The sequence below is a fragment of the Aspergillus ibericus genome, assembly GCF_003184845.1.
Source record: "Aspergillus ibericus CBS 121593 unplaced genomic scaffold BO80scaffold_22, whole genome shotgun sequence".
In the NCBI taxonomy this organism is placed as follows: Eukaryota; Fungi; Ascomycota; class Eurotiomycetes; order Eurotiales; family Aspergillaceae; genus Aspergillus; species Aspergillus ibericus.
In genome coordinates this window covers 233,511-258,319 of record NW_020292120.1, presented here as the reverse complement: position 1 = coordinate 258,319, position 24,809 = coordinate 233,511, and the positions used below count along the sequence as shown (strand labels likewise).

Genomic DNA, 24,809 nt, shown 5'->3' with positions numbered 1-24,809 from the left:
AGAATTAGGCGTTGCCTACCAGACAAGAGTTGCAGACAGGCTCAGCCGGGGGCAGTGAGAGGATGTACTCCGTAGATCAAGCAGGGAAGGAGCGACCGGTATCCATACATACCACCCGAAGCCCATACGGCCGCCATACATCGTACAAGGCCGACCCCGTGCCAAGAGAATCCCCCAAATACGATGGTCTTCAATTGAATCCCCGATCCTTTCCTTCAGGCGATCGTGCCGTCTTTCCCAGAGTGGGTTGGGGATCATTGTCCCCCGGAGTAAAAAGCAGCGTGCAAAGGGGGCTGATGACCAGATCCATGCCCGATGGTTCTGACTGGAAGAGAAGCGGTCAGCGCCTAGAGACCCGAACCATCAACCAAACTACCAAAACTGCATCGCTCGACGATGACTGACAGAGCGCAGCACTGTTTTGCACCGACGCAACCCATGGTACCGATCCCAAGCGGAGACCACCAAGCGGGCTAACTGCTTTACCTGCGTCTCCAGCCATCCACGGTCGCTGAGGATGGGGGGCAACCCAACGCCTCGCGAGCCTTGAGTGCTGGGACAAGCTTCCTGCGATTCAGGGATACCCCCACTCGGTGCCATGGCTGCTCCGGGAGATGCAGCTTGCCCACATCGCAGCAGCCAATCTGCGCCCCTCGGGACTGTTTTTCTTTTGCTGTTTTGCCCTCGCTGCTCTGGCTGCGATCCCAGCAATCAGGACCGACCCGATCATCAGCCAGTCATGGGCCATCTGTTGGTACTCCGTACATTTGACGAACCAACGGGGTTGGCCCGTCCAGAAATCCTTCGTTCATCGTTGCCCACGAGTCTTACGACTCGACTCCGGTTGCCCTTTTGGGTCATCCGGCTGGGTCTATGCCTAAGATGCTTAATGGTTTACAGCGGACGGAGTAGATGAAGGCCAGTTTCATCCGGGTTACACATCGGACGTCCGCTGTTGGGGAGAGAGATCTTACTCGATCCATGCTTGGCTACCTTACAATCCTCTGCCTCTGGAGGATCACCATCCATGGCCGACACGGGACTCTCCACATTTTGGTCGCTGGTCGAGGCCTACTAACTTAGAATCGACGCAGACACACTACATGATGTTACTTATGTACTTTTATGCTCCGGATACATATGTGCTACGCGGCCCCGAAGCCAAGGTCGAAACAGAGTTTCCGCGATTAAACTCCGACCGTCGACGGGGAAAAACTATATAATTGTGATCTGACGGGCTCGTGAACGACATGCAAAGTTTGGGTGCCCATTGAAGGGGGTCAATCTCTGGGTAAATGGGCGGGAGAAGAGGACAGCAAACACGAAGAAAAGAAATGAGCCAGGCAGATAAAAATTATAAATTCACGGAAAAAAAATAAAAAGTTGAAAATTCAAAATTGAATTCTTACGGGATGAGAATCATGGAAAACGGCCACCACGACGGTCACCGGCCACCCGGAAGAGGAAATGCGAGGTGGCATACGAACAACAACCCATCCAGTTCTTCTCCCCAGCCGTTCTGGGATGGGGAACCTGCATTGATTATCGAACCACCAGCATCACACCCGGTGGAGGTTCTGAACTGTCGCGCGTGCGAGTGGACCGCCCTGAGATCGATTATGGAGACAAGCAGCAACCCCCCCCCCCCCCCCCCAAACATGAATGGGATTGTCTCTTTGGTGGGTGGATGCCTCAGGGCCACTTCGGCGAGGCATAAGTGCTACTGCGACTGTGTGAGGTTGACAAGCAGACACCAGGATCAACGCTGGATAAGAATAGCATGATTAATACGCCCGCTTATCGACCTCCGCGCCCAGGATCAAAAGTCCTGCTGCGGTGGTGTCATTGGCCTGCAGCTAAGGCGACTAAGGGTTAGAGCACCGTACCTTAATGGCCGACGTCGGCCTAAGTGCGCTTTGTATGAGGGATTTATTCTCCCTTGGTCAAACGGCCTACGCCTCTGACTGGACCGAGGATGGCCTCTTCTCCTCCTCCCTCTCCACCGGCACGGGACTCGCGCTTGGATTCGCGCCGGCTTCAGTCGCGATGCACGACGCACCCAATCGAGTAATCCATTTCTCCAACGACTCGCCGTCCGGCACGGCAACGAGGTGCTTTTGCCTGTCTCATGGTCAGCTCCCCGTGCGACAGCCAGCTTCGATCCGCCGACCCGGCATTGCTCATCTGTACCCCGTACAACCTCCGTGATTGACGGATTGAAGTCTTGGGCTCGGTCCATTGGCAAATCACCATTGAACTCCCCTGCCTGCCGAGCTAAATCCACCCCCGGACATCAGACTCCCATCCATGGACCTTATGCGGACCTATGCGTGGTTGCCGTCATGACATATGCAACTGCACCTCTCGCTCCGAGCCCATAGCTGAGCGCCTGGATGGCATGGTCGGTCATGGAAGGATTCAGAACGCCGTCGACCTTGGCCACCTCTCTGTTTGATCCAGGTAACGACAATACCATACCTTGTGTATACCAGCTGCCGGGTACACGGAGGATGAGATGGCTGTGGTGCAGTCCAGTGGCACATGGAGTTGCCCTTGCTTTGGCCAGAACATAGGGGAAAGAACAAAGCCTCTGAGTGCAGAGACCAGCATATTCAGGACGGGCCGACTGCACGTCAGAATCCTACCGTGGTAGGTAAGCGTCTAGAATGTGTCAATGCCAACATCCAACACAGCCTCCGGAATCTCCCAAGGGATGGCAATGTCTTCAGCAGCGAGCGCATGATCGACATGCCATCCGGGGGTTTGGGGAAGCACAGCGGATCACCCGAAATCTTGGACGGATGACCTCACGACGTCTTGATTCCGACTGAGACGGCCAAGAGGGCCGCCAAGGTCGCCAAGGCATATCCCATTCACCCCATGCAGCGATCAGGCTGGGGGGAACCTTCAGCTGAGAGGCGGAGTTGAAAAACCGAGGTGGTCCCCCGTTCGACTGCCCCTTGCTCAGTGCTCATCTTCCTCCTCTCGACGACGACGGTCGCATTCCACGACAGTGCTTGGCAACGTCCTGTGACTTCGCCCCCGGTGCGACGGCGACTGGCTGCCAAGATCTTCACAGCCAAATTATGAACGACTGCGGTTCGCGGTGGAGGGAACGCAGTCGGTGCCCGGTGTTTCCCGAACTCCGGCGCAGCAGCGACCGACCTGTCCGCCCTCCACCGTCCGTCCTCACATTCCTCCTCCTTGCCTGCCCAGTGCGACTGATTGCTGGCCGATCCGCGTTGAGTTGGTGACCGGCCAAGGCCGCCAAGAAACATTTCAAATACCTGGGCAAGTGGGATGAAGGAGACGGGGGGACGGAGAGGAGTGGTCGGTCGGAATAGGGAGAATCCCCCCCTGGAGGATGGGAGATCCCCCGTCGATCCTCTGCTGCTATATTGCATAACCGCTTTCTTGGCGGGCGACTACTGAGCATGACCACGTCGAGGTGGGCTCGTTCAGGGGGTGGGAATAAGCTGTGCTGGGACCCGGACACGTCTTCAGCGCTCAGCTCAGCACCGCCATCCACCGAAGCCGAAGCGTACGTCTCAGCCGCGTTGCCATCCCGACTAACGTAGGCTTCCTTCGCCCTCGGTCGAGTCGGAGGAATCCCAACTCCGTTCAGCGCACCGCCCGATTCCCTCCGAGCCCGCGATCGACCGCCTCTTGGTCAAAGAGGCAGCGCATCTCCTGATCGCGGTGCGGCCGCCTGCCAATGACGAGGCCGCAAATAAAGTTCGTCCATCCAGCACAGGTACATCGACCGGAGTCCAACCAGGCAGCCGGTACAAAGCACTGCAGGGTTTTGCATGGACTCTGTAAGGAGGCAGCGGCGGCGATCGATCTGGTCATCGGACGCTGGGTGTGGCCCATTACAGTAATCTTCTCGAAGGTCGGTGTTCCCCGCAGTCGAGATCAGGCCACCGTGAGGAGAAGCATTAGATCATCATACCGTGGTGTTGCATACATACTATGTACTGTGTAGTAGCAAGTCTACCGTAGAGTCCGTTGGAAGGGCGGGGAGACGCAGATGAACATCGACGTCATCCCCAGCCAGTAACATGCCTGAGAATCACGGTGAAATCACTGCCATAACATCAACCTGAACAAATCATCCCGACTCAGTCATAGGAACGGAGTACTCCGTGGATACTTACTCGAGGTTCTCACCACCAGTCCCGTCAGCTGCAACCTCCCCCGAGGAGTGATGTCATCAGCCAGCCTCCCCTCTTGAATCCTCGTGAACTCTCCCTCCCTCCTCTACCTCTGATGATCATCTTCCAACGTAAGCCGACTACCCTAGTACAGAGGATGTCTTCAAAGTTACCTAGCTTAATCAGACCATGCATATGCGTATTGCTTGTTCTTGTTGCTTACTCCGAGCCCGCGAGGCTCGGTAATTACTGTGTAGTGGTGGTTCTCAATATACTTTGGTTTTCGGTACGAGGTTTATTTACTTACTGAATGATACTAGGTTGGAGTTTATTGGGTAAGTACTCTATGATATGTAGAGATGTGTTTATTTATGTAGTGTGTATGCAGTAATATACAAAGAGTAATATACATACTCCGTATATAAATTTATTTCAATGTTCAGATAGAGTATGAACATACCACAAATTCAACCTCATTCCTTCTGCATATTAGATTATGCACAGACATATAGTAATAGTAACTCTGAAGAGTCATACTAACGCGCAGGATAATTCATCAACACGAGTTCATATCTTGGTAACTACGACTACTACTACTACTGAATAAGTACTTAGACGCTTAGTAACTGAGATACTTGTTCATTTGCTAAAGGATCTTCCTCATTTCTTTTTTCCCTCTCTTTGGTTTTTGCTTTTGCTTTGCTTTTTATGTTTGTTTCATTTTTGTTTTTTGATGATGTGGGGTTGGGGGGATTGCGTATGCTTGTCTGTCTGTCTCTCTATCAGCCATCTATCTATCTATCTATCTGACATGAACATAAACACGAACAGAGGCATGGGGCATGGGGGTCTCCGTAGCACGGTATCCTATTCGCCGACAAGGTTAGGCTGGACAGGGCAGGCAGGCAGGCAGGATCGGGTTGCGTTGGGGGCTGAAGGATTCAAACAGGTTGAGTTTGACCCTGCCCTGACCCTGACTATGCCCTGTGGGTTACGGGGTGTGGGGTGAGTTGGTTGGGTACGAGGGGTGTTCTTTCTTGTCTGGGGGTCAGGATTCCTGATTATGTCGAGTTATGAAGGTTTGTGTTGGGGTTGTTGTTATGTATTGTTTGGGGTTTGTTGTTTATTGGTAGGGGTAGTTGTTTGTTTACTTGTGTCTACTCCGTACGAAAGTGGAGTGATGCTGGGGTACTGGGTACTAACCTTGTATTTTAGTTGGTAGATGGTCAAGGATAAGTAGGCTGGTTCTGTTGGGGTTGTGTGTTGGGCCAATTTGATACAGGCCACCGATCAGGTAGCGACTAGGCTGGTTCCTGCATGGAATACACTCCGGACTGGCTATGTAATTGTCTAGTACCAATGAAGCAATTATCTCGCGTCATCCATATGAAACATTATGCACCGCCCCTAATCATAGGAATCTATCATATCGTCGGACACCCTTCGTAGCTGCCCGTCGGCGACGCCGCTGGACTTCCACCACCGCACAATCACTCCCTGGGCCCAGAGCATCCGGTCTCGTGTCTGCACGACGGCTGCGCACTGCCTGGCTAGATCCTTCGCGACGGCGCGGCGCTGCTGATCCCGACGCAGAAGGATGCGTCGCCATGCAGTTTGCAGCACTGTCGCGGCTCGAGTGCGCTGCGTGGCCGAGAGCAGTCGCGAACAGAGAAAGGCGAGTGCCCCGATAGTAAAGTTGCTATCGACGATATGAGTCTTTGAGGCGGGTGACACGAGTTGTGCTGTTCATGTGAGTCATGTCCGTCATGTTGAAGATTGTTATCGGAAGACTTACCAAACTGTGCACTGCATCCTAGGGCTCGAAGACGAGACTCCAAAGATGCTGATCTGTTGCTAAGGTCCTCGGGACGAAGTACATAGCCCTCATATTCGTCGACAATGCTTTCGTAGATCTTGCCGTCGCTAAAGCTCGTGCTGAAATTGTCGAGTCGTAGCCCTTTTAGATGCGCCAACACAGACGCCCATTGCTTGAGCAGCAGCGTTGGTTCGTCGTCAGTCTCGTTCAGATGGTGGACCCAAATTTCGTCCTGGAAGTTCTCGTATCCGACCTGAGAAGCTGCCTTTTGCTTCAGTCTCTCAATCTCTTTTCTGACATCTCCCCAATCCACAAGCCCCGCGAGACCCCATGTGCTGATCAGCTTCCACAGCAACGCAATGGTCTTTTCGCGGTGTCCATCAACAATGTCTTCTGCGCGGACATCCCCGATAAGCTTCCGAGTTCCTTCCACCGAAGCCAACGCATCCAGGGCAACTTGTACGTTAAAGAGCTTCACCGTGCGGCTCATGCAGGGAAATTTCAGATAGCAGGAAAGCGGCGCGTTGAGATCTGACAGCTCACCAGGCGAAGTCGAAGGATAGAGTAACAACTCCACGATTCGCGTCAGTCTCACGCCGTCTCGAAGATCCACGGCCAGGTTGTTAATCGGATACTCGTATTCTTCCAATGGATGCTGCTCATAACCCAATTCACAGTCCAAGTGACTCAATGCCTTGATGATGTCTCCGCATGATGGTAGCAGGAACCGGCCCAACGCCTGAAGTACTGCAGCGGAGGACTTTCGCGGCGAGGACGGCAAGAAAAGACGGCGCGGAACAGTTGTCTCTGGGCACAGCCTGGCTTTGTCCAAAAGGATGACCATCATGATGCTTCGAAGAGCCGTTCGCCGGTATGCCCGCGCGGCTGCGTCGCCAGTTTCTCCGGCAGAGGCTTTTTCATGACGATCCATATCCTGATTTTGGAGAAGGAAGACATCCAAAAACCCTTCCAGCCTTCGCTTCATTGCCTTTTCCTTATCTGAGGTCTCACTTCCATGGGCTAACTTGGAGTTAGGAATCTTCCTCCCCGTGATGGCTTCCACTGCGGCTCGCAATGCGCGCAGATCGTAGGTTTGCACCCAGATATCCAAAAACTTTCGCTTCATACCCAGATCTTGGTGAAGACGGCTACTCCGCGTAAGCACATCTTTGGGGATGCTCATTACTCCGTATAGCAATGACGCCTGGAGTCGCTTGTGTAGGTGTGTGAAAGATGCTCCCTGATACAAGCTGATGAGCCCATGTCGAAGCGTGGCATGATTGTCGAGTGCCCGCTCATCTGCGCATGGAAGCAGTTCATTAACCAGTTGTGTTATTGCCACCTCCTGGTGCGACAGCCAGTTGTCCTCATACAGCGCCGAGTCCATGATGTTGTCCGAGATGACCGGGTAATCTTTCTCAATGCTCTTCGTAATTCCTCGGAGAACGGTTGCCTTGGGTGCATTTGTGCTTGTTGTGGGCCGTTTCACTGTCCTTGGAGGATTTGAGCTTTGCACTGAAGCAGCTTTGTTATTTGTCAAACTCCGCTTCACACTGTCCTGATCGATCTTGCCAGGTCGTGTCTTGATGTTCCGGCTCTCACCAAGACCAGCATTTCTTTGAACCCCATTGCTTGTTTTCATTGACAGAGGCTTCGAAGGTCTTGCAGTGTCACGCCCGCCAGCTCGGCTGCCTGTCACTTGGGACTTGAAATCTTCATTCTGTCCCTCTTTACCTTTCAAAGACTGACATCCCTTCTTGCCATCAACCAAAACCGACCCAGGAGGAATATTCTCCTTCCCACCATTCTTCCCCGCAACATCCACCGGGACACAAGCCTCCTGGACAACTTTCGCACTCGGCCGCAACGGCGCCCGCTGCGCAGACGACGCAAGCGACCGCTTCACCTGTCTCTTCCTGACAATCTGCGCCTCTAACGTATTCACCTGCGTATCCTCGGCCATACAATTCTCAAAACTCCCCGACTTCAACGGACTAAAGAGGCCCATGAACGCGCTCGCCACGGTCGTATCATCCTGCGGAATGTAGACCGTCTTCCGGCGCACATCCTTCTTCAACCCGTCTTTGACCTGAACGTGCTCCCCTCGACCGTTAATCTGCATCAAAAGCTCATTATTCTTCTGTGTCTTGTTGCAACCGAGTCTCTCCTGTCGCGACCCACTGCCCGGACTCGGCGCGAAGCTCACTCTAGGACGGAATCGCTGCGCGGGCTGCGCGAGCAATGAGGACTTGCGATTCGTGGTCGAAGCTACCATGCTTGATTCCCGCTTCGGTTTAGATACAGTGGAGATGGTGGAGATGGTGGTGGTGGTGGTGGTGGGTTTCTCATGCTCATCATGAATCATAAACGACGCGCTCGTCTTCGTCCGTCGTCGTGGTTTCGCCCCCGTGAGCACGGAGGGTTTGATTTCCGTCGTGAATTCCACATTCGCGGTATCGTCGTAGCTCTCTAGACTCTCGTTCCAGAGACTGTCGGATGAGCTTCTCCCGCTGAAGGTTGAGATGTTCATCCGTGATGGGCACGGGGTTGGCGCTTCGTATAGATATCCGGACATGGTGATCGCTTGAGATAGGCCTTATGCAGGGGTAAGTAAAGTAGTTGTTGTGTTTAGTGTCGCTCTTCCATGTGATGATTGAGTATGTATCCCTCGTCGACTGTCCCCATAGAATGTGGTGTATGGGTGTTGGTATGAATGGTGGGATGGGCGATGGGACCATCCAGAGGGAGGAGTAAATGCTTCGAAGAGAATCACCCGGTTTATAGCGATGGGGCCGGTAAGCTTCGAGACCAGGCTAGGTCATCGAAAGTTTGGTGGGCGATGGATGGGGCCGGCGAGGTATGGAGACGCGATGTTGATGTTCGTTGCCGGTGCAACGGGTGGGGTGGGTGCCTGAGGCGGAAGTTCTCGGCTTGATGTGGTCAACTCTAGATGTAACGCTAGTCATTTTATCTATGGTAGGCCAGATGGGTTCCCCGGAGAAGTTAGACTGGGGTGAATTTGAATCAATTGGATTCCTTGAATTCAGGCTCCTATGTTAACTATATACAGTCTGTTATCTAACCAAACCTTCACCTACTAATTATCGATACTCAAGAAGAACAAAAAGCTCACAGCAATATCAGCCCGAGGAAGCCTAGCAAGAAGCGCCAGAGGGAACGTTCTCGCACTTCTTCTTGTCCTTGCCACCGGAGACATCCACGTCCTTCCAGGTCCAGTCGGAGCAGCTACCATCACCGCACAGGATGTAGATGGCCTGGGCATCGCTCTCCACGGAGCCAGTGATGCCATCCAAAGTGATATCCTTGATCGGGATCGTGTTCGACGGGGTACCCGTGGGGCTACCATTCTCGTAGTCCTGTTCAATGACCACACCGTACTCGGTGATGCCGGAGAGCTTGATGTTGGAGTAGGTCACGTCCTCGACCTCGCCGGTCTTCTTGTAGATTGTCTTGATGCGAACACCGTTGGCAGAGTCCACGACCTGACTATCCTCGATGTGGATGTCCTTCACGGTGTTATCGGAGCGGCCACCGACTGAGCCGATTGACAGACCGTGGCCACCGGAGCAGTATCCGTCCGTAAAGTAGATGGTCTACCATATCAGCATAGTCCTAATCCAACACGAGATAGAAGGGAGAACTCACCTCACCAGAGTTAATAGCAAGACAATCATCCTGGTTATACACCTTGGCGCCATTGATATAGACACCCGTGCTGTCACTGATATCAAAGCCATCGGTGTTGTGACCACCCTTGCTATCACCCAGCTTGTTGTCGATGGTGATATCAGTCAGGTGCACATTCGTGCCTTCCACACTGATGGCCTGGACGGGCGTGTTCTTGATGTGCAGACCCGTGACATACGAATTCTCGATGTCATGCACATACATGAACTTGGGCTTCTTCTTGCCGCCATTCGTGCCCTTGCCGTCCCACCAGCGCTCACCCTCGCCGTCAAGGACAGCGCCAGAGGACTGGGTGAAGGTCACGCCCTTGCCACCGAGACGGATGAGAGGGCCGCTCCATTCCTTGTATCCGAAGGTGGTGGTGCCTTCGAAGGTGACCTATACGAAGCTGATTAGACGGCAACTTTGTCGGTCTGGTATGGATGTAGCAGGGGGGAACCGAACCGTAGAGCCTTCAGCAGCCTTGGACAGGTCGAGGGTCTCGCCGGCGGGAACCTCAATATCCTTCAAGATGGAGTGGGAGCATTTCTTGACACCTTCTTTGGCGTCTGCGGCAGAGGTGAAAGTGCAAGAGGATCTCTGGGCGAGATCCCGGGACGCAGGGGCTGCGGTAACGAGAGAGCCAGTGGCAGCGAGTGCGAGGAGCTGAAGAGAGCGCATGGTGATGAGGTTCTGATCAACAGAAGTTAAACTTGTAAAGAGTGACAAAGAGATATGTAGGAAAGGAAGGAGTGAGTTGCTGTGGATAGAATGGAATCTCAGTGCGAATTCGCCCAGCTTTATACCTCGTGGGTGATGGGATAGGAACATGCAATGCGTCCAAAACCCAGGACTTAGTAGATTAGGGTCATTATTGCAACTCCACGGGTGTCACTCTCCGACAGTGATTGAAGCAGCTAGCATGCTTCAAGTGGAGGTCATCAGCTAAGTAAATTGGCTGAATAAGAACTGGATTCTATGAGGTGAGGTGTGTCGGGAAGGCCCTGCACTTCCGTCCGGAGTACTCCGTCCAGGCTGCAGGGTACGACTCTGAAGCCCCCACTGTGGAGAATCAGTCCTTGGTCCATTCTTCATGGTGCCGACTGCCGTTCCACATGCATCTGCAGGTTTGGCATGGGTGAAAAGAATCACTATGTGCTGACTACGGAGTACTCATCGATTCCAGTCACTTCTGGCAGATATCGAGACCGAAATACTCATTGAAAATAAGGTCAGCACCTTACCAGCCTCACTGGTATCCATTCATTCTCTGACTATGCACAGCCAGTCCGAAACCATGGACCCCGTTGCTACTCGAGCAGGCCCAGAGACTAGGCAGTGCAATTTCCCGCCCCACAGAACGTTCTAAAAAGCTTGAGATGCTTGTCTGTCGGCACACCTGCCCGGTTCGAAGACAAAGCAGCTTACACCCACTGGTTTCTACTGTCTCCGAATCCATCCGATTAGCAAATTAAGGGGTGAGGCAAGTGAATGGTTCCATAGGCTGCTCGGCAAGCTTTGTGCGATACCACTGCCGGTAGTATAGAGCAGAATTACAGTGGATGATTATCTTGCACTCATGTCGATTCCACTTTATAGAAAGTCGGCCTGTTCTAGCTGCAAGCCTTTTACTCTGGATGTTTATTGTTTTTCCAACCATAGAGCCTTGTCAGTTGCTCGTGAAGGGTATCTACTCGGCAAAGCTGCCCAACCCTAAAGTAGCAGGGTCTTCAGCCCCTGCGTCGGGTCCATCCGGCCAGCCGGAATGATCCGACGGACCCCGTAGAGTACTTAATTTCTGAGTGTCTGTCACTGCCTTCTTTGTAGTGATCCCCGAACTGTCTGCATATCATCTACCTCACTCTACATTTTCATGGGTGGATATTGTAATTGTCCGGAGCTACCAGGAAGCTGCATATTCCTGCAGGTTGCAACTCAATTATAACAGTACTCCGTAGCTCAAAGAAGGTAATATCATTTCATAGGGTGATTCTCTACTCTCCGTAGTATAAGTAGATTGTGATGAGCAAAGTGCATCTGTCATTTCGGTTATTGACGGGTTGCAACCATGTTATGTACTTTTGTTTACGTCCGCTCGGGACGTGCAGTTGGTGGGGTGGGCCTTGACCCTGAAGTTTTAGGCTAGGTAAGTGGGTGAATAAAAGGGTACTGCTGCCTGGAGCATAGAACCAGATTGTTAGCAGCTGGGGATCATATCCGATAGCGGTCTCGTCAGGTATTTCCACGTGATAATATTGTCGGGCTGGGAGATAATATAGGTGGATATTCTGTGGTAGAAGATATATACATCTGGAATTAGAGATCGTGGCAGACAAAGGCAGAGTAAACCATGTCAATACCATAGAGTTGCTAGTGAAAATCATACACAGTAGAACAAATTTCAATTCATTCCATCCCGCGTTATAGCACATATCAGATGATACGCCAACATCCCATCACAGGTACCCTCATCAGTGCTTAGGCCATCTCCGACTGATAAACCCCCTTCTCCCTCAGCGCCTGACTCGAATGAAAAACATTCAAGACCAGACACCCCACCAACATCAACGTCGCATCAAACACATAAATAAATACTTCATGACCCTGCAAACTCCCCGAGCTTCCTTGGATATATTCCGCCACTCGATAGATGGATCGCACCATGATCAGCGCGCTCACAGCGTACAGCACCACCATGACTCTTTCCCACGGAGCCGCAAGGGAGACCGATCGTTCGGTCGGTTTGTTGCGAATATTGCGATGGAAGATGTGTCCCAGTCCGGAGAGTAGAAACCCTATGACAAAAACCACGGCTGCAGCATAAGAGGGATGGTAACGGTATAGAACGAAAGAGTCACTCATTTTGGAGAGAAATGATAAGGACAGAAGGATACTCAGATGCTGTCTGATGGAATGCCATGATGACGGCCATCATATTTATACCGTAGTGTACTGAACGAAAATATCTAAACACCCTTGAGGCTTCGATCAACCAATACGAATCTGTGGAGATACACCAGGGACCCTTCCTGATCGGGAAAGGTGTACGGCAATTAAGGTTTGACTCCAACAATCTCGTCGAAAGACGACGCCTGAAACCGCCAGATCCGGTATAGTGTACGACAGTTACTATTCCAGGCAGTGGAAACGGCACTTGGTATACTCCATCTGAAGAATTGCGCAGCCTTGCGACGAAGGAATCGAGCTAGGGGGAAATGTACTCCTCAAAATAGATTATAAAGAGCTCAGAAGAGGCTCAGCTCTCCTGACAGAGTTGACTTCTCAGTTTTCAACATGGCCCTGACAAATCTTGCGATTATCGTTATTGTCGTTGTTTGCTGCTTAGCAGTTACGGCTCTTGGAGCAGGGATCGCTTCCTTTTATTCCCCGCCAGAGGACGGCAAATCTCGAGGCAACAGTGAAACCCGCGTTTCCAGTGTCACCAGTGAGAACCACCTGTTGACATCGCACGTTGTCAAGCTAACAGAGAGAACAGGTCAGAGGTTAAACAACTTCACTGCGGATATCAAAGTTTGGGGCAAAAGGTTGTGGCTCATTCTGGCGCTATGATTGCTTGCCATGTATTTAAATCGGCCCTAGCCCGTCCATCATGTCACACCGAATACCTCTTGGTGACAAGTTCATGCTCAGTTTTCCTTTGACATTTAGTTTAGTACCTTGTCGTATATCACAACCAGCCGTTTTCATGCCCTCGCGTCGCGCCCACAATAAATCCCGACATGGCTGCGTCCAGTGTAAGCGACGACGTGTCAAGGTACTGTACAGCCACAGAAATAATCTTAAGAATCGTGTAGTACTGATGTCCATTTCCTGTATCAGTGTGATGAGCACCAACCAAGCTGTTGGCGCTGCAAAGCCAAATCCCTGCCCTGCAGTTACCAAACCGTCATCGAATCACCTCTCTCCAGTACTCCCCCAACAACAATAGAGAATACAATCTCTTCATCGCCAGACCCAACTACTCTAGCACCCTTACCCTCACCCTCATCCTCACCCGAACAAACTATCACTAATCCCCCCCTCAACTCCCAAGACCTCGAACTCATGGTCCAATGGTGCACCCACACCTACAGCACCCTCTCCCGCAACCCATCCATCGACTGGACCTGGAAATCCACCATCCCCAAACTCGCCGTCCACAACGCCTCCCTCATGCACGGCATCCTCGCCCTCTCCGCCCTACACCTCGCATTCCTCCACACCAGCCACCCGCGCAAAGAATACCTCAACACCGTCCAATCACACCACCTCAAAGCCATCGCCGCCGTCCGAAACATCAACGCCCTCAGCCAGGAGAACGCCAGCGCAGCTTACGCGCTCTCCAACATCATCATCATTTTTCACTTTCGCGCTCCCGCTCCTCGGGGGCGTAAGCACAACGGACTCGACCTTCCTGGATGAATTACTCCATATCTTCCGCGTTAGTCGTGGATCTCTAAGCATACTACTAGAAGTCTCCGAATGGGTTAAAGCCAGTGACCTGGCGATCCTCACCACCACCGCCGCCACGACAGTCGGACACCCAAACCCGCATGACTCATCCACGTTAACTACCACCCTTCCTAGATGAAGCTCTCCGCGAAGTCATGCATCGGAACCACACCTTAGGCGAAAGTAACGCACGCCATCAAGGCGATCTATATGGCTTCGTCCTCGGGGAACTCCGCCTCGCATTCGAGAGTATTTCCAGTGATAGCGAAGACGGCATCATCACGGCGGTGTTCTGGTGGATATTTAGAATACCGTCGGACTTCTTGGATTCGGTGGCTAACAGGCAGCCGTTTGCACTGGTTGTGCTGGTGTTTTTTGGTGCGTTGATGCATCGCTTGCGGGGGCAGTGGTGGATGGGGGATTGGGCGGGGAAGGTCACGAGGGAGATACGGGCTTCGTTGGATGGGCATGGGGGGTTGGGGGGGTTTATTCCTTGGGGGTTGTTGTTTGGAGCTAGCTAGTTGAGGGTCTAAATATCTAGCGTTTGTAATGGAATGTTTAACATTCTGTGGAGAGATGGGAACAAAGAGGCATTCGTTAGAATGTCTTCCCCAGATACAAGAACTCCTTTAACTGAGCAAGTCCCTCCTCATCCCCTTCAACCGTTTCCATACGACTTTTCTCCACCCATCCTCGAGTGTATCCACCGCCAAAAGTCGACAACCCACGCGTTATCCTCATGGTCAATCAAGACATTATCCGCCTTGACATCTCCCCAAATAATCCCCGCTTCATGCAAGCAATCCACGGTGCTTGTCACCTGAGTATCCCATCGTTTGCGCAGATCCAATGAGGTCTCGGGTTTCAATGCACAATGCAGGGTTCTATAGCCACATTGCACCCAAGTTAATAGAATCCCAGTGATACGAGACTCTTCTTCCTCGTCTTCAACAACACCAACCACGCGGGGAACTTGGATGCGATTAGGGAGTCCTAGAGTCTCGATTTGTTTATACACTCCCAGTTCACGAGTGGCAGCCCGTCTGTCGCCGGATTCAAGTCGCTTGAGGAAACAATTGGTATTGTCGGCGATGACTTTGTTGGGTGGCCGAGAGTAGAGTTCGTTGTAATCTGTGCCGGGGAGCTGGATGTTTTCTGGTTTCATTTTGTGCCAGGTGGGGTGGAGTGCGAAGTTACCCAGGTCTACTCCGCTTGGTAGCAGCTGGTTCGGGACGGTGTGATCAAGGCGCGGTTCCAGGCGTTCATTGATAATGAAGAGGGAATATCGATAGATCTGGGGATGGAGGTAGTCCCGAAGCGTGAACGGATGGGGATTTACCGGGTTGGGGTCGAAGTCTGCGAAGATGGGGAGGAAGGGACCTAACGCCCAGATGTAGAGATCTTCCTCTGCTTCTTGGGTGAGGTGGTAGTCTTCTTCATCGCACATCGAATTTATCAAGTCAGTATAGGTTTCTAAGGCTGAGGGAGAATTGCTGAAGTTCGCAGGAGCGATCTCTATCTCGAAACAGTTGCCTTTGCTTATAATGGTGATTTCGACGGTTTTGTCATACCGGTGGAAGAAAAGCTCTCTGAGAGACCAAGCAGAGTCCTGAGAAGACATTTTCTATGTGGGCCAAACAAACTGAGGTCTGAAGTGGCAGGAAAATAGGATATGGTCTTTCATTATGGGTATTCAAGAAGCCAGTTCATTAATAAACTGGTCGCGGTGCGGAACTAGGCATCAATTTAGACAGCAGTTGTTACACAGTTTAGTGAATGGCAAGCTCCAGATTGAAGAGGCCATGAACCGGTCTGGACGGTGCCATCCAGTATACATAATAGTAGCAGGACAACCTCCGAGCAGGGTGATCTAAGTCGGATTGTTCCATATTTTGCTCTGCGAGCAACGAAGAGTGTTCGTTATCTTATTTTCATCTTCTTGGACATGTTGTCTGGGAACCGCCACCCTGCGTTGATGATGTGAGCGCATGTTCAAATCTAAGTAGATCACTCAATGTAGAAGCGAGCATGGCATGCTAGGCACAGCCTCTAATTGATTGCGGTAGGAATGCCAGGGCTGTGAGTCTCTTGCTTGTTGCAGAAGAGTAAGCCAAAACGCTCATCAAGTGTTGAGAAGTTATTCGATGGAGAGAAAATTCGACACTTGAAACCACCGCGACTCCAGGCCAATATTATGACGAGTTATGCTCTTAACTATAAAGGGGGTTCCCGAGGCTGCCTCAAATCCGAGCAATTATGAAACAACCCGTCCGAGCGGAGTCCGAGGCTATTAACAGTGACATCCGAGATTCCACACAGAAATCCGGTCTCAGCATATGCATTAGACTGAAACCTCGGTCTGTCCACCCTTCACAAGATGTCAGTTCCACCCCAGATGGGTAATGAGGGGGAAGCACAGACAGGATCACCGCCTCACTAACCTCACCGGTCCCCTATGAATCCGTTGGGAAGCCTGGGAGCGTCCCTTCGAGAACGCCGACTGGGTCAACGGCGAGATTAGCAGTGGCCTGAAGGGCCAACCCAGGCCAATCCAGCAGATAGGATCTGAGCAATTGATTCGCGATGGTGGGGGCGCCTATTCTTAGTGGGCGCAGACGAGGAACGAAAGCGGCGGGAGTCGGACAGCGCGGGCTCCGATTCGATCAGGGAAGGGAATTCCATCGTTTCCGTTCCCCAGACACACACCACACATGGTCCTGGCCTGATCTTCAACGTGGCCGCTGCACAGGCACCGTCGTTCTGCTGCCTCCGTCCTGGCTCCATCTGCCAGGGGTAAATTGCTATGTATATCTCGCGCCATCCTTAAAACCGCTTACTATATCTCCTCTTGCGTCCCCACTCACCCTCCCTTACGGCTTACACACGCGCCTCGATTAACTAGTCTGCCTGGACAGCCTCCCCCGTTCACTCTCGTCCACTTGACGCTTCTTCACGACTCAACTTTCCCACGCGCCCTCTTGGATTGTCGCGGAGATGGGCTTGCGATAATTCGCACCTTACGCGCTCGACTCTCACACCAGCCTCGACTTGATCCTTCGATTCTACCGCCCTGTACCTGCCTTCTTTCCCAGTTCCGTAGCATCCGCGTCGCTTCCAACTCCTCGTCATCGCCAGGATTACGGAATGTGCACTGGCCATGGAATCCCTCGTCTATGAGAACTCGCCGTTGGCGGACTACCTCCAGGGTGAGTTTACCCCATCCAAGGCGCTGAGAAACGACGAGGTCTCATCTGGTGATATGTCAGGGGAAGGCGAACACGACCCAAATTGGCCGATAAAGGAGGCCGACCATAGCGATGATTTCTCCGATTCTACCGCGGCCGATTTTGCCCCACGAGGGGTCTCTAAATTCCAGGAACGCATTCGGAATAAACTCCCCAAACCCCTTGAACGGAAAGTCTCGCGGCAGAGGGCAGCGTTGGGACGACTCTATGACGCTTGCACGGTATGTTTCATACAGCTATATTCTGTTGAGACCATATTAATGGTTTTTATCTAATACAGTCTGCGCTGAATTCGCGCATCGGACGAAGCGACAACGAGAGATTCCTGGAACAATTCGGCTATGTCATCGTTGCGTCTCAGCTGCTGAACGAGCACAGCGCGCCCTCCTATACATCAGCCGCAGATGTCATGTCCACGGCCCTCCCAGCAGACCTTCCATCGATCTCCACCACATTTGGCATACAAGGGGCTGTGGTCACGGCTTCCACGTCTTTCTCCATCGCTTGGTTGCTGCACTGGAGCCGGTCGCGAACATCGTCGGGTCTCAATCCTCGGAAGGTCGGGGTTCTACTAGTTCTTGTGCCGGTTATTGGAGTGCTGTTCTATGCTTTCGCGAAGCGACAATGGCTCAAGTATCTACGTCATCAAGCCGTCGATGCCGCCGTGACATTCATTGGCAACGCGCAAGGGTTCGACTCTGCCGCCTCGGCATCAGTTGTGTTTATACAGGAAGTTGAGCTGGTCTCAAGAGGCTACCGCATGTACGTTCCTCCATGCTGTCATTTCGTGCTTCGGAGTTAATTATTGAGTAGAAGCACACCTTTGCCCCCAATCAGCAGACTCGAAGACCAGACGCAAACGCGACGATGCTTGAGACTGCGCCGAACCGTGTCGGAGTCGTTTTATCTCATGCTGGGCCGGTATCTTCGAGCACAGCATATCCTCCGGCCACTTACCGACAACACAAACCTCGCCAGATACTACGATATCTACGACGTATCGGAGGAGGAGCTGGCCGAGGCCGAGTTAGCGTTCAATGAGCGAGCCACCGAAGATCAATACTCCCTACGCGCCCTTCGCACACTTTTCGGAAGACTCTACATCGTGAGAAAGAGTATTCTCTGCTGCCTTTTAGCTCTTGGTGCCGATGGCGGCGGGTCCGACATTGCAAGATGGACTGCGGCTGTTGAGCAGATGCGGGACCTGGCTCATGTAACTGGCGAGAACATCCATAAGATGACCAGTATCCTCAACGAGGACGATCGTAAGTGCCAAACGTTCAAGATAATTCTGCCAAAGCTAACCATTACTCCAGGTGAGGCCATCCCGCCTTCCCCGCTACCGACAGCTTCGCCTAACAAGGACAATCTCCGCGCGCAATACCGAAGGATCAATTCACTTTCCCAGGGGGTCCGTGCACTTCACGCAAAGATGCACATCCTCAGAGAGGCATCCAGTTCCAATCTCGAGCGGCCAGATGCTGGTGAATTTGAGGCAAGCCTCATGCCCCAGTATGAATCGATTGGGGCGGATATCAGAGGTCTTCTCCAGGAGTGGGAATCCGGCAAGACTGCATTGATGAGTAGCCTGGATAAACCTTCCAGCACAGATCATTCGCGGCCATCGAGCGTGATGAAATCCCCAATGTCACCCACACCCAGCCTCGGAGGTTCTACCGCGGTTGAGGGCAGCCCTGCGGACGCCCTCCGAGCTTTGAACGGGGAGAATTCCGATCCTAGTATCATCCACACGCTGGATGACGAGGAAGAGATCTTTGAAGCGGTGGCTCTTCCGGCTCGGAATAAACGAGCATCTCTAACAAGAGAGGAACGAATTGCGCGCGTCAAGGAAGATAGAGCACGACAAGCAGCTGCTCGAGAGCGCACTGATGCCAATACGACAATGCTCAAGGAGCTCGAAATGGTCATCAAGCAGCGACCTCGTACAACTATTGCTGCGAAGCGTGTCACAAGCATTTGAACCGCCGACATTTGATCCTCCCATCTTCACATTTCTCGATACCCGAATTTCCTCACCTTTTCTTCTCCACGCATATAATCACCCCAGCTTCACTCATCTTGAGCCGGAAACCAACTCCCTCAGCAACCATGCAGATTGATACCCACAAATGTATAGAGCGGTCCGGTGTCAGCGGCGTTACGGCATTCTATCTCAGCTTGGTCATTTTATTACCCCTGTCCCTTGGAGGACCACATGGTGGCTTACAATCGTTGATACTGTATACTATGTTCTTTCTTTGACTCACTTTCAGCTTGTTTTTCTGTATGCTCACTACGCTTGCCGATGTTGGCAGTTGCCTCTTGATTTCGTTTGTCCTGTATACTCAGCCTTGTGTACATATTCTACATTCTAGCGTAATTGGCTTAAATTGAACCTGTATTGAGCTAAACCTTTGTTTTTTAGGGTGACTGGACGTCAACGAAATTGATTTGTAGTACATTGGTAAACGTGGGTGAGCCTTAAATGTGAATAGGAAACCTACAGCCCTACTATCAAGAAGGTATGGACTAATCATGGACTAAGGTCTTGACCATTAGTTTGATTTACATCATTGTGCCGTTGTGAAAAGTGAACCATTATCTATCGCTTTTTGATACATTCATATGAATTCGGACCTGGTGATGATTAAGCGGGGCTGTTCATAAGAGCCCAATGGGCAGTCATTCACTACACGCTCTGAGTGACTCTTCTTCCCAGGCAGTCCACTGCGGTACCTCTTATGCAGAGCATAATCAGGCTCAGTCCAGCCCTCTAAATTTTTATTGTTGTACAAGAAGTGAAGCAGCAAAACAAGCATGCCCAATTGGTTAACCTACTTGTAACTGACGCCTATAAATACCGTGTAGGCATTCCATCCTTCTGCCTGGGCCAATGCCTACTGGTACTACCTGAGGCCTTTCTTGATCTCTCAACACACTATCTATTTGAACAGCGTCACCCCCTCGAACACTTCCTACCCCGGTCTTGTACACTATCATATTACCTGGGGCCGCTACACCAATGCTTCAGTCCCATTACAACACCTCTACACAACATGTCGGTGATCATCAACTCCGAAATCGTTGAATACGACAGACTGATTCCCAGAACTATTGAGCCTGAAGTTGAAGGTATGATGATCTCGGCTGCCCCATGAGCATGCTTACTGATGAATATGGGATGAAGATCAGGAGGTGGAGGCTCTGATACCTTGGGTATTCCACAATGCCTCTACATCGACAGAAGATTGCATACTAGATTGGCCAAGACAAGAGAGCGATTTTCGGGATTTCTTTTCTTACTTTTGTTCCTATGCTGCTGAGTTGGAAGAGCAAAGCAGAGGTGGAGTCGCAAGTGTGCTGAGAGCGAGGGAGGTGATCATTCTGCCTAGAAGAAGCTGGAAGGCGCCTCAACGAGACAGGTCCAGGCATTTGATACGGTCGCAGAGCACTATGCTGAAATTATTAATGAGTACCATTTATCTTATTATTGAAGATGGCATTGAACAATGTCCGAAAGTGAGGTAAGTGGTTTTCCTTGGTCCCCGATTCCTCCTAACTAACGGCCACAAAGCTTCCATAAAGCAAAAGCAAGGCAGACTTATGTGATTGATGGTCAACGGTATGCTACTCAGATAGAAGGGGCTATTACCGTCGATGTGAAAGACACACCTGTGCCTATATTATCCTTTCCTGGGGTAAGTCGTGTGCTTTACACCGATGGACTGCGTGGCCTCATCTGGTGGACTATAGCTAACATGCCTAGTGGTACGAGAGACAAACCTGGTCCGAATATCTCGAAGAGACCTTGAGCGTTATGCTGGGGCAGCTTGCCAGTAATCTGTCTGCAAAAGACCGCAGCGCAGGCCGCAAGGACGAGGAGGTCTTTGTGGTTGGATTTCACGGGCTTTATCTTCACATTGCGCACGGCCATTTTCGAGCTGATACAATATCTCGGGTGCATGCAAAAGGATGCTCTGACCATGAGGTTTTTGACTTGAAATTCACACGGGGTCATAATCTAAGTCTAAAAGAAGATTGGGTAGAAGCTGTGCGAGCTTTGGCAAGACTGCTGCGATTTCTCCTTAGTGGAAGCGCAAAAGTCGGTGCCATAGAGGCCTATCTACAGAAGAGCTGATATTATTGGTCATGGATTCATGTTAATTCCTTCATCTACATTCTGTCCTATTGATACTAGCATTGTTCCATAATGGCATGAAATTGGACTTGATTTTTAGTCAGTTTATCCTACTACATGCCATTCACCTGCATAAATACTGTCAGAGGGTTCTGATATAACTTTCTAATCCTGTCAATGTGGCATGGTTGCATTCACGCTCCAGGCAACTACTCAGGCATCAACAGGTACGGTCCCAGCCTCAGGCAGCCGCCTAGCCGCAAAGGGTGATATCAGCCTAGAAAATGACGCGACCCGAACGCGTGCCTCCCCACTAATGAAACCCTCGAACGCGAATTCGCTGCACTGCGAGTCCCTCAATAAATTCACTCAACTGCGGACACGCGACTATCCTTCCAATTCCTCCGTTAGCTTCTACCATTCCCAACCTTCACGACCCCAGATTTACCTCTAATCACCAGCTCTTGCTCCAGATTCTGGTCTCGTCCACCTCTTCCTCCTCCATCCATAGCTTCTCACCGCATCTACACATCACATCAAAAGTGAGCACCGCAAAGCTACGACTCATTTAGGACCGCATTCTGACTGCTATTCTAGTGTTGGAAGCTCGCCTAGAACAAGCCAGCCTTCTCAAGCGCGTGCGTCTCCCTCAATTCCACCAGAAATCTCCCCGCCCGGCTACTGACATTGGATTTTCCAGGTCGTCGACGCCATCAAAGACCTGGTCCAGGATTGCAACTTCGACTGCAATGACTCTGGTATCTCACTTCAGGCCATGGACAACTCCCATGTTGCCCTCGTGTCCATGATGCTCAAGGCTGAGGGATTCTCCCCTTACCGTTGCGACCGTAACATTGCCCTCGGTATCAACCTGGTCTCCCTGACCAAGGTCCTGCGTGCTGCTCAGAACGAAGACATCCTCACTCTCAAGGCGGAGGACTCCCCCGATGCCGTCAACTTGATGTTCGAGAGTGCCGAGACAGACAGACTCAGTGAATACGATATCAAATTGATGGATATTGACCAGGAGCACTTGGCCATCCCAGAGACAGAGTACGCTGCTACGGTAGAGATGCCGTCGGCAGAGTTCCAGCGCATTTGCAGAGATCTGAACGCTCTCTCCGAGTCGGGTATGTTGATTCCAAATGTTTCGCTGCATCTTGCTAATTTGGTTTAGTTGTGATCGAGGCCACAAAGGAGGGCGTCAAGTTCTCCTGCCAGGGTGACATTGGCAGTGGCTCCGTCACTGTCCGTCAACACACCAACGTCGATAAGCCCGAACAGAACGTCTCCATTGCCCTCAGCGAACCCGTCGCCCTCACCTTCTCCCTGAAATACCTCGTCAATTTCTGCAAGGCCACCAACCTGTCGAGCAAGGTCACTCTCTGCTTGTCGCAGGAGGTGCCCCTGCTCGTTGAGTATGGCCTTGGTAGCGGTCATCTGAGATTCTACCTGGCCCCCAAGGTACGCTGAATTTGTTCCGCAGTTTGAAGAAAAGTACTAATGCATTTTAGATCGGCGATGAGGAGTAAACGAACATAAGAGCAAGATCATAATGACGGGTGGAGCAACACGGAGGCAACGATTTCTTTTTCTTTTCATTTCAAATCTTCTGAAAATATCCGAATGTTCTCGGGCAGTGTTCAGTGTTCTTCTATAATATCCAGCTAGATGCTAAGCGACCAACGTGTTCAAATTCCTTTGGTTACAATAGATCTACATGACGTATGAAGCAGAAGATATTGGGGATGGAGCTGCAATTCATTTGGAGTAACTATGCCACAACAGCTGTATACCAGTCTCCTATTCACCCCATATATCCCAACCCCTAACCCATCAACACGAACCTATCAAGAACCCATACAGAAGATCCATACAGGCCCAACCCCAACAATTAGCTAGGGAAAACAAGTCCTTTCCAGTCACAACAACCTAACCCATGCCCCGAGCCAAACAACCCCAGACAACAGAGCAAGACAAAAGAAAGAAGGGATCCAACTAACCTGCAAAAAAAAAGATGAGGCGCCACCCCCACCAGAATAATCGGAATCGAATGATACCTTCCCCTCCTCCCCCTCCCCGGAGGGAAAAGGGAAGAGAGAACGGCATGCTGCGTATTGCACTAAAGTGTCATACGGGCGTCTAACCCGCACACACAATCTTCGCAACGACTCTCCCACAGGGAAAAAACCATAAGGTAACCGAGCACGATCCGAAAACCGCATCGGCCTTACGCCCCGATGTTTCTGATGCCGATTGCAGGTGCTAATCACACCAAGCCCTTGCGGGCAGTACCGGCCATTTGCCCGGAAATCACGAGGATTTTCGAAGCAAATGGCGGGTGCAGAAAGGGTGAAGATTCCTCCGAATTTCTCATTTGCAAGGGGGTGCGTTCTCGGGTGATTGGATCAGAGCCGAGAACGGGACAAGAGGGCGAGCTCTTGTCGTGTGTAGCAAAGAAACGCAGCATTGGTGGGGATGGCGCTTGAGGGGGGAAAGGAAAAGGGGAGGAAAGGAGGGAGTGGTGGGTAGTTTTTTTATGATGGGGGTGTTGGGTAGTGGGCTTGACCGCTTGCTGGTTTGGGTGGGAATGGTATATTGCCGGTTGGGGAGGTGTTTGTTTGTTTTGTTTGGGGTTTGGTTTCGGTTTGCTTGATGGTGATGGGAGGGGATGGGATTTGATGTTTTGAGGATGCTGTTGAGGTGATGGTTTACTGGGTTGGATGGATTTGGGTGGCTCAGTGGACTTGTTTTCAGATGTATATTGTCCTTGGCTGGGTCGATATGCTTCGGCTACTGAATGAGGCGCTCATCCTTCTTTATGCCTTGCATCCTCCAGCCTTCAACTCACCACAAGAGTTCGACATCGCGCCACATGTTAGGCTTCATGCTTTGAGCACCCTATTCGGTGGCTGGGTCGTGGATGACCTACTGTTAGGGATTTTATGATACTGAAACTGTCTCGCGGGCTGGAAATCGAGTTGTTCAAGCCAGCCAGCAAGGAATTACGTTCAACTTCAGTGAGCCACTGCTAGCTCCTACGGCCCACTTCTGAGGCAGAAGGACCTTCGATGATTCTACTTAAGTAGTATCTTCCATTGATTGCAACGCACTTATCTATACTGGCCCTAAATCTGATGAGAATACCGTGACTCTAACTCAACCCACCCCACCAGCATTCGAACTTTACCCATGGACACCGCGGGTCCACTGAACCGCAGCCCGAGATCTGCGATGCGATGTCTGAAAGACAGGGTGCACTCCGTACGGAGTACTGTGTACAAAATCGAAAGACCCACATGTTCTTGACTGCGTCT

At 51.4% G+C, this 24,809-nt stretch overlaps 12 protein-coding genes across 12 annotated transcripts; 7 read left to right on the top strand and 5 right to left on the bottom strand.

Annotated features, from left to right (window-relative positions):
* Positions 1–2,591: 2,591 nt before the first annotated feature.
* Positions 2,592–3,559, bottom strand: BO80DRAFT_99235 (uncharacterized protein). The gene has a single exon (XM_025724993.1). It carries the CDS (start codon positions 3,402–3,404, stop codon positions 2,874–2,876), a length of 531 nt encoding a protein of 176 aa, XP_025574801.1. The 5' UTR covers positions 3,405–3,559; the 3' UTR covers positions 2,592–2,873.
* Positions 3,560–5,485: 1,926 nt separating this feature from the next.
* sha1 (putative calmodulin-binding protein Sha1) lies at positions 5,486–8,783 on the bottom strand. Its single transcript, XM_025717835.1, has 2 exons — positions 5,950–8,783; positions 5,486–5,896 (listed from the first exon to the last, which is right to left on the bottom strand). Exons 1-2 carry the CDS (start codon positions 8,543–8,545, stop codon positions 5,562–5,564), a joined length of 2,931 nt encoding a protein of 976 aa, XP_025574800.1. The 5' UTR covers positions 8,546–8,783; the 3' UTR covers positions 5,486–5,561.
* A 232-nt stretch (positions 8,784–9,015) lies between these two features.
* On the bottom strand, positions 9,016–10,626 carry BO80DRAFT_425632 (glycoside hydrolase family 28 protein). Its single transcript, XM_025719567.1, has 3 exons — positions 10,123–10,626; positions 9,637–10,056; positions 9,016–9,584 (listed from the first exon to the last, which is right to left on the bottom strand). Exons 1-3 carry the CDS (start codon positions 10,336–10,338, stop codon positions 9,126–9,128), a joined length of 1,095 nt encoding a protein of 364 aa, XP_025574799.1. The 5' UTR covers positions 10,339–10,626; the 3' UTR covers positions 9,016–9,125.
* Positions 10,627–12,072: 1,446 nt separating this feature from the next.
* BO80DRAFT_99218 (uncharacterized protein) lies at positions 12,073–12,615 on the bottom strand. Its single transcript, XM_025724992.1, has one exon. The coding sequence runs from the start codon at positions 12,517–12,519 to the stop codon at positions 12,136–12,138; it is 384 nt and encodes a 127-aa protein (XP_025574798.1). The 5' UTR covers positions 12,520–12,615; the 3' UTR covers positions 12,073–12,135.
* Positions 12,616–12,951: 336 nt separating this feature from the next.
* On the top strand, positions 12,952–13,294 carry BO80DRAFT_465292 (uncharacterized protein; the record flags this gene model as incomplete). The annotated part of the gene is made up of 2 exons (XM_025722707.1): positions 12,952–13,102; positions 13,154–13,294. 2 exons carry the CDS (start codon positions 12,952–12,954, stop codon positions 13,225–13,227), a joined length of 225 nt encoding a protein of 74 aa, XP_025574797.1. The 3' UTR covers positions 13,228–13,294.
* Positions 13,295–13,666: 372 nt separating this feature from the next.
* BO80DRAFT_425631 (uncharacterized protein) lies at positions 13,667–14,555 on the top strand. Its single transcript, XM_025719566.1, has one exon. It carries the CDS (start codon positions 13,723–13,725, stop codon positions 14,077–14,079), a length of 357 nt encoding a protein of 118 aa, XP_025574796.1. The 5' UTR covers positions 13,667–13,722; the 3' UTR covers positions 14,080–14,555.
* On the top strand, positions 14,172–14,698 carry BO80DRAFT_99195 (uncharacterized protein). Its single transcript, XM_025724991.1, has one exon. It carries the CDS (start codon positions 14,265–14,267, stop codon positions 14,628–14,630), a length of 366 nt encoding a protein of 121 aa, XP_025574795.1. The 5' UTR covers positions 14,172–14,264; the 3' UTR covers positions 14,631–14,698.
* An 8-nt stretch (positions 14,699–14,706) lies between these two features.
* Positions 14,707–15,730, bottom strand: BO80DRAFT_455699 (uncharacterized protein; the record flags this gene model as incomplete). The annotated part of the gene is made up of 2 exons (XM_025722127.1): positions 14,707–14,790; positions 14,834–15,730. 2 exons carry the CDS (start codon positions 15,728–15,730, stop codon positions 14,707–14,709), a joined length of 981 nt encoding a protein of 326 aa, XP_025574794.1.
* A 1,096-nt stretch (positions 15,731–16,826) lies between these two features.
* BO80DRAFT_425629 (vezatin family protein) lies at positions 16,827–19,765 on the top strand. The gene is made up of 5 exons (XM_025719565.1): positions 16,827–17,315; positions 17,376–17,575; positions 17,635–18,116; positions 18,168–18,619; positions 18,671–19,765. The coding sequence occupies exons 1-5, from the start codon at positions 17,267–17,269 to the stop codon at positions 19,333–19,335; spliced, it is 1,848 nt and encodes a 615-aa protein (XP_025574793.1). The 5' UTR covers positions 16,827–17,266; the 3' UTR covers positions 19,336–19,765.
* Positions 19,348–19,790, top strand: BO80DRAFT_99137 (uncharacterized protein). The gene has a single exon (XM_025724990.1). The coding sequence runs from the start codon at positions 19,484–19,486 to the stop codon at positions 19,727–19,729; it is 246 nt and encodes an 81-aa protein (XP_025574792.1). The 5' UTR covers positions 19,348–19,483; the 3' UTR covers positions 19,730–19,790.
* Positions 19,791–20,076: 286 nt separating this feature from the next.
* Positions 20,077–21,552, top strand: BO80DRAFT_383146 (uncharacterized protein). The gene is made up of 4 exons (XM_025716913.1): positions 20,077–20,486; positions 20,542–20,878; positions 20,929–21,052; positions 21,121–21,552. The coding sequence occupies exons 1-4, from the start codon at positions 20,411–20,413 to the stop codon at positions 21,490–21,492; spliced, it is 909 nt and encodes a 302-aa protein (XP_025574791.1). The 5' UTR covers positions 20,077–20,410; the 3' UTR covers positions 21,493–21,552.
* A 266-nt stretch (positions 21,553–21,818) lies between these two features.
* Positions 21,819–23,254, top strand: BO80DRAFT_383141 (proliferating cell nuclear antigen). Its single transcript, XM_025716912.1, has 5 exons — positions 21,819–22,034; positions 22,090–22,130; positions 22,193–22,622; positions 22,670–22,956; positions 23,007–23,254. Coding segments are annotated over exons 1-5 (777 nt in total). The 5' UTR covers positions 21,819–22,033; the 3' UTR covers positions 23,025–23,254.
* The last annotated feature ends 1,555 nt before the right edge of the window (positions 23,255–24,809 follow it).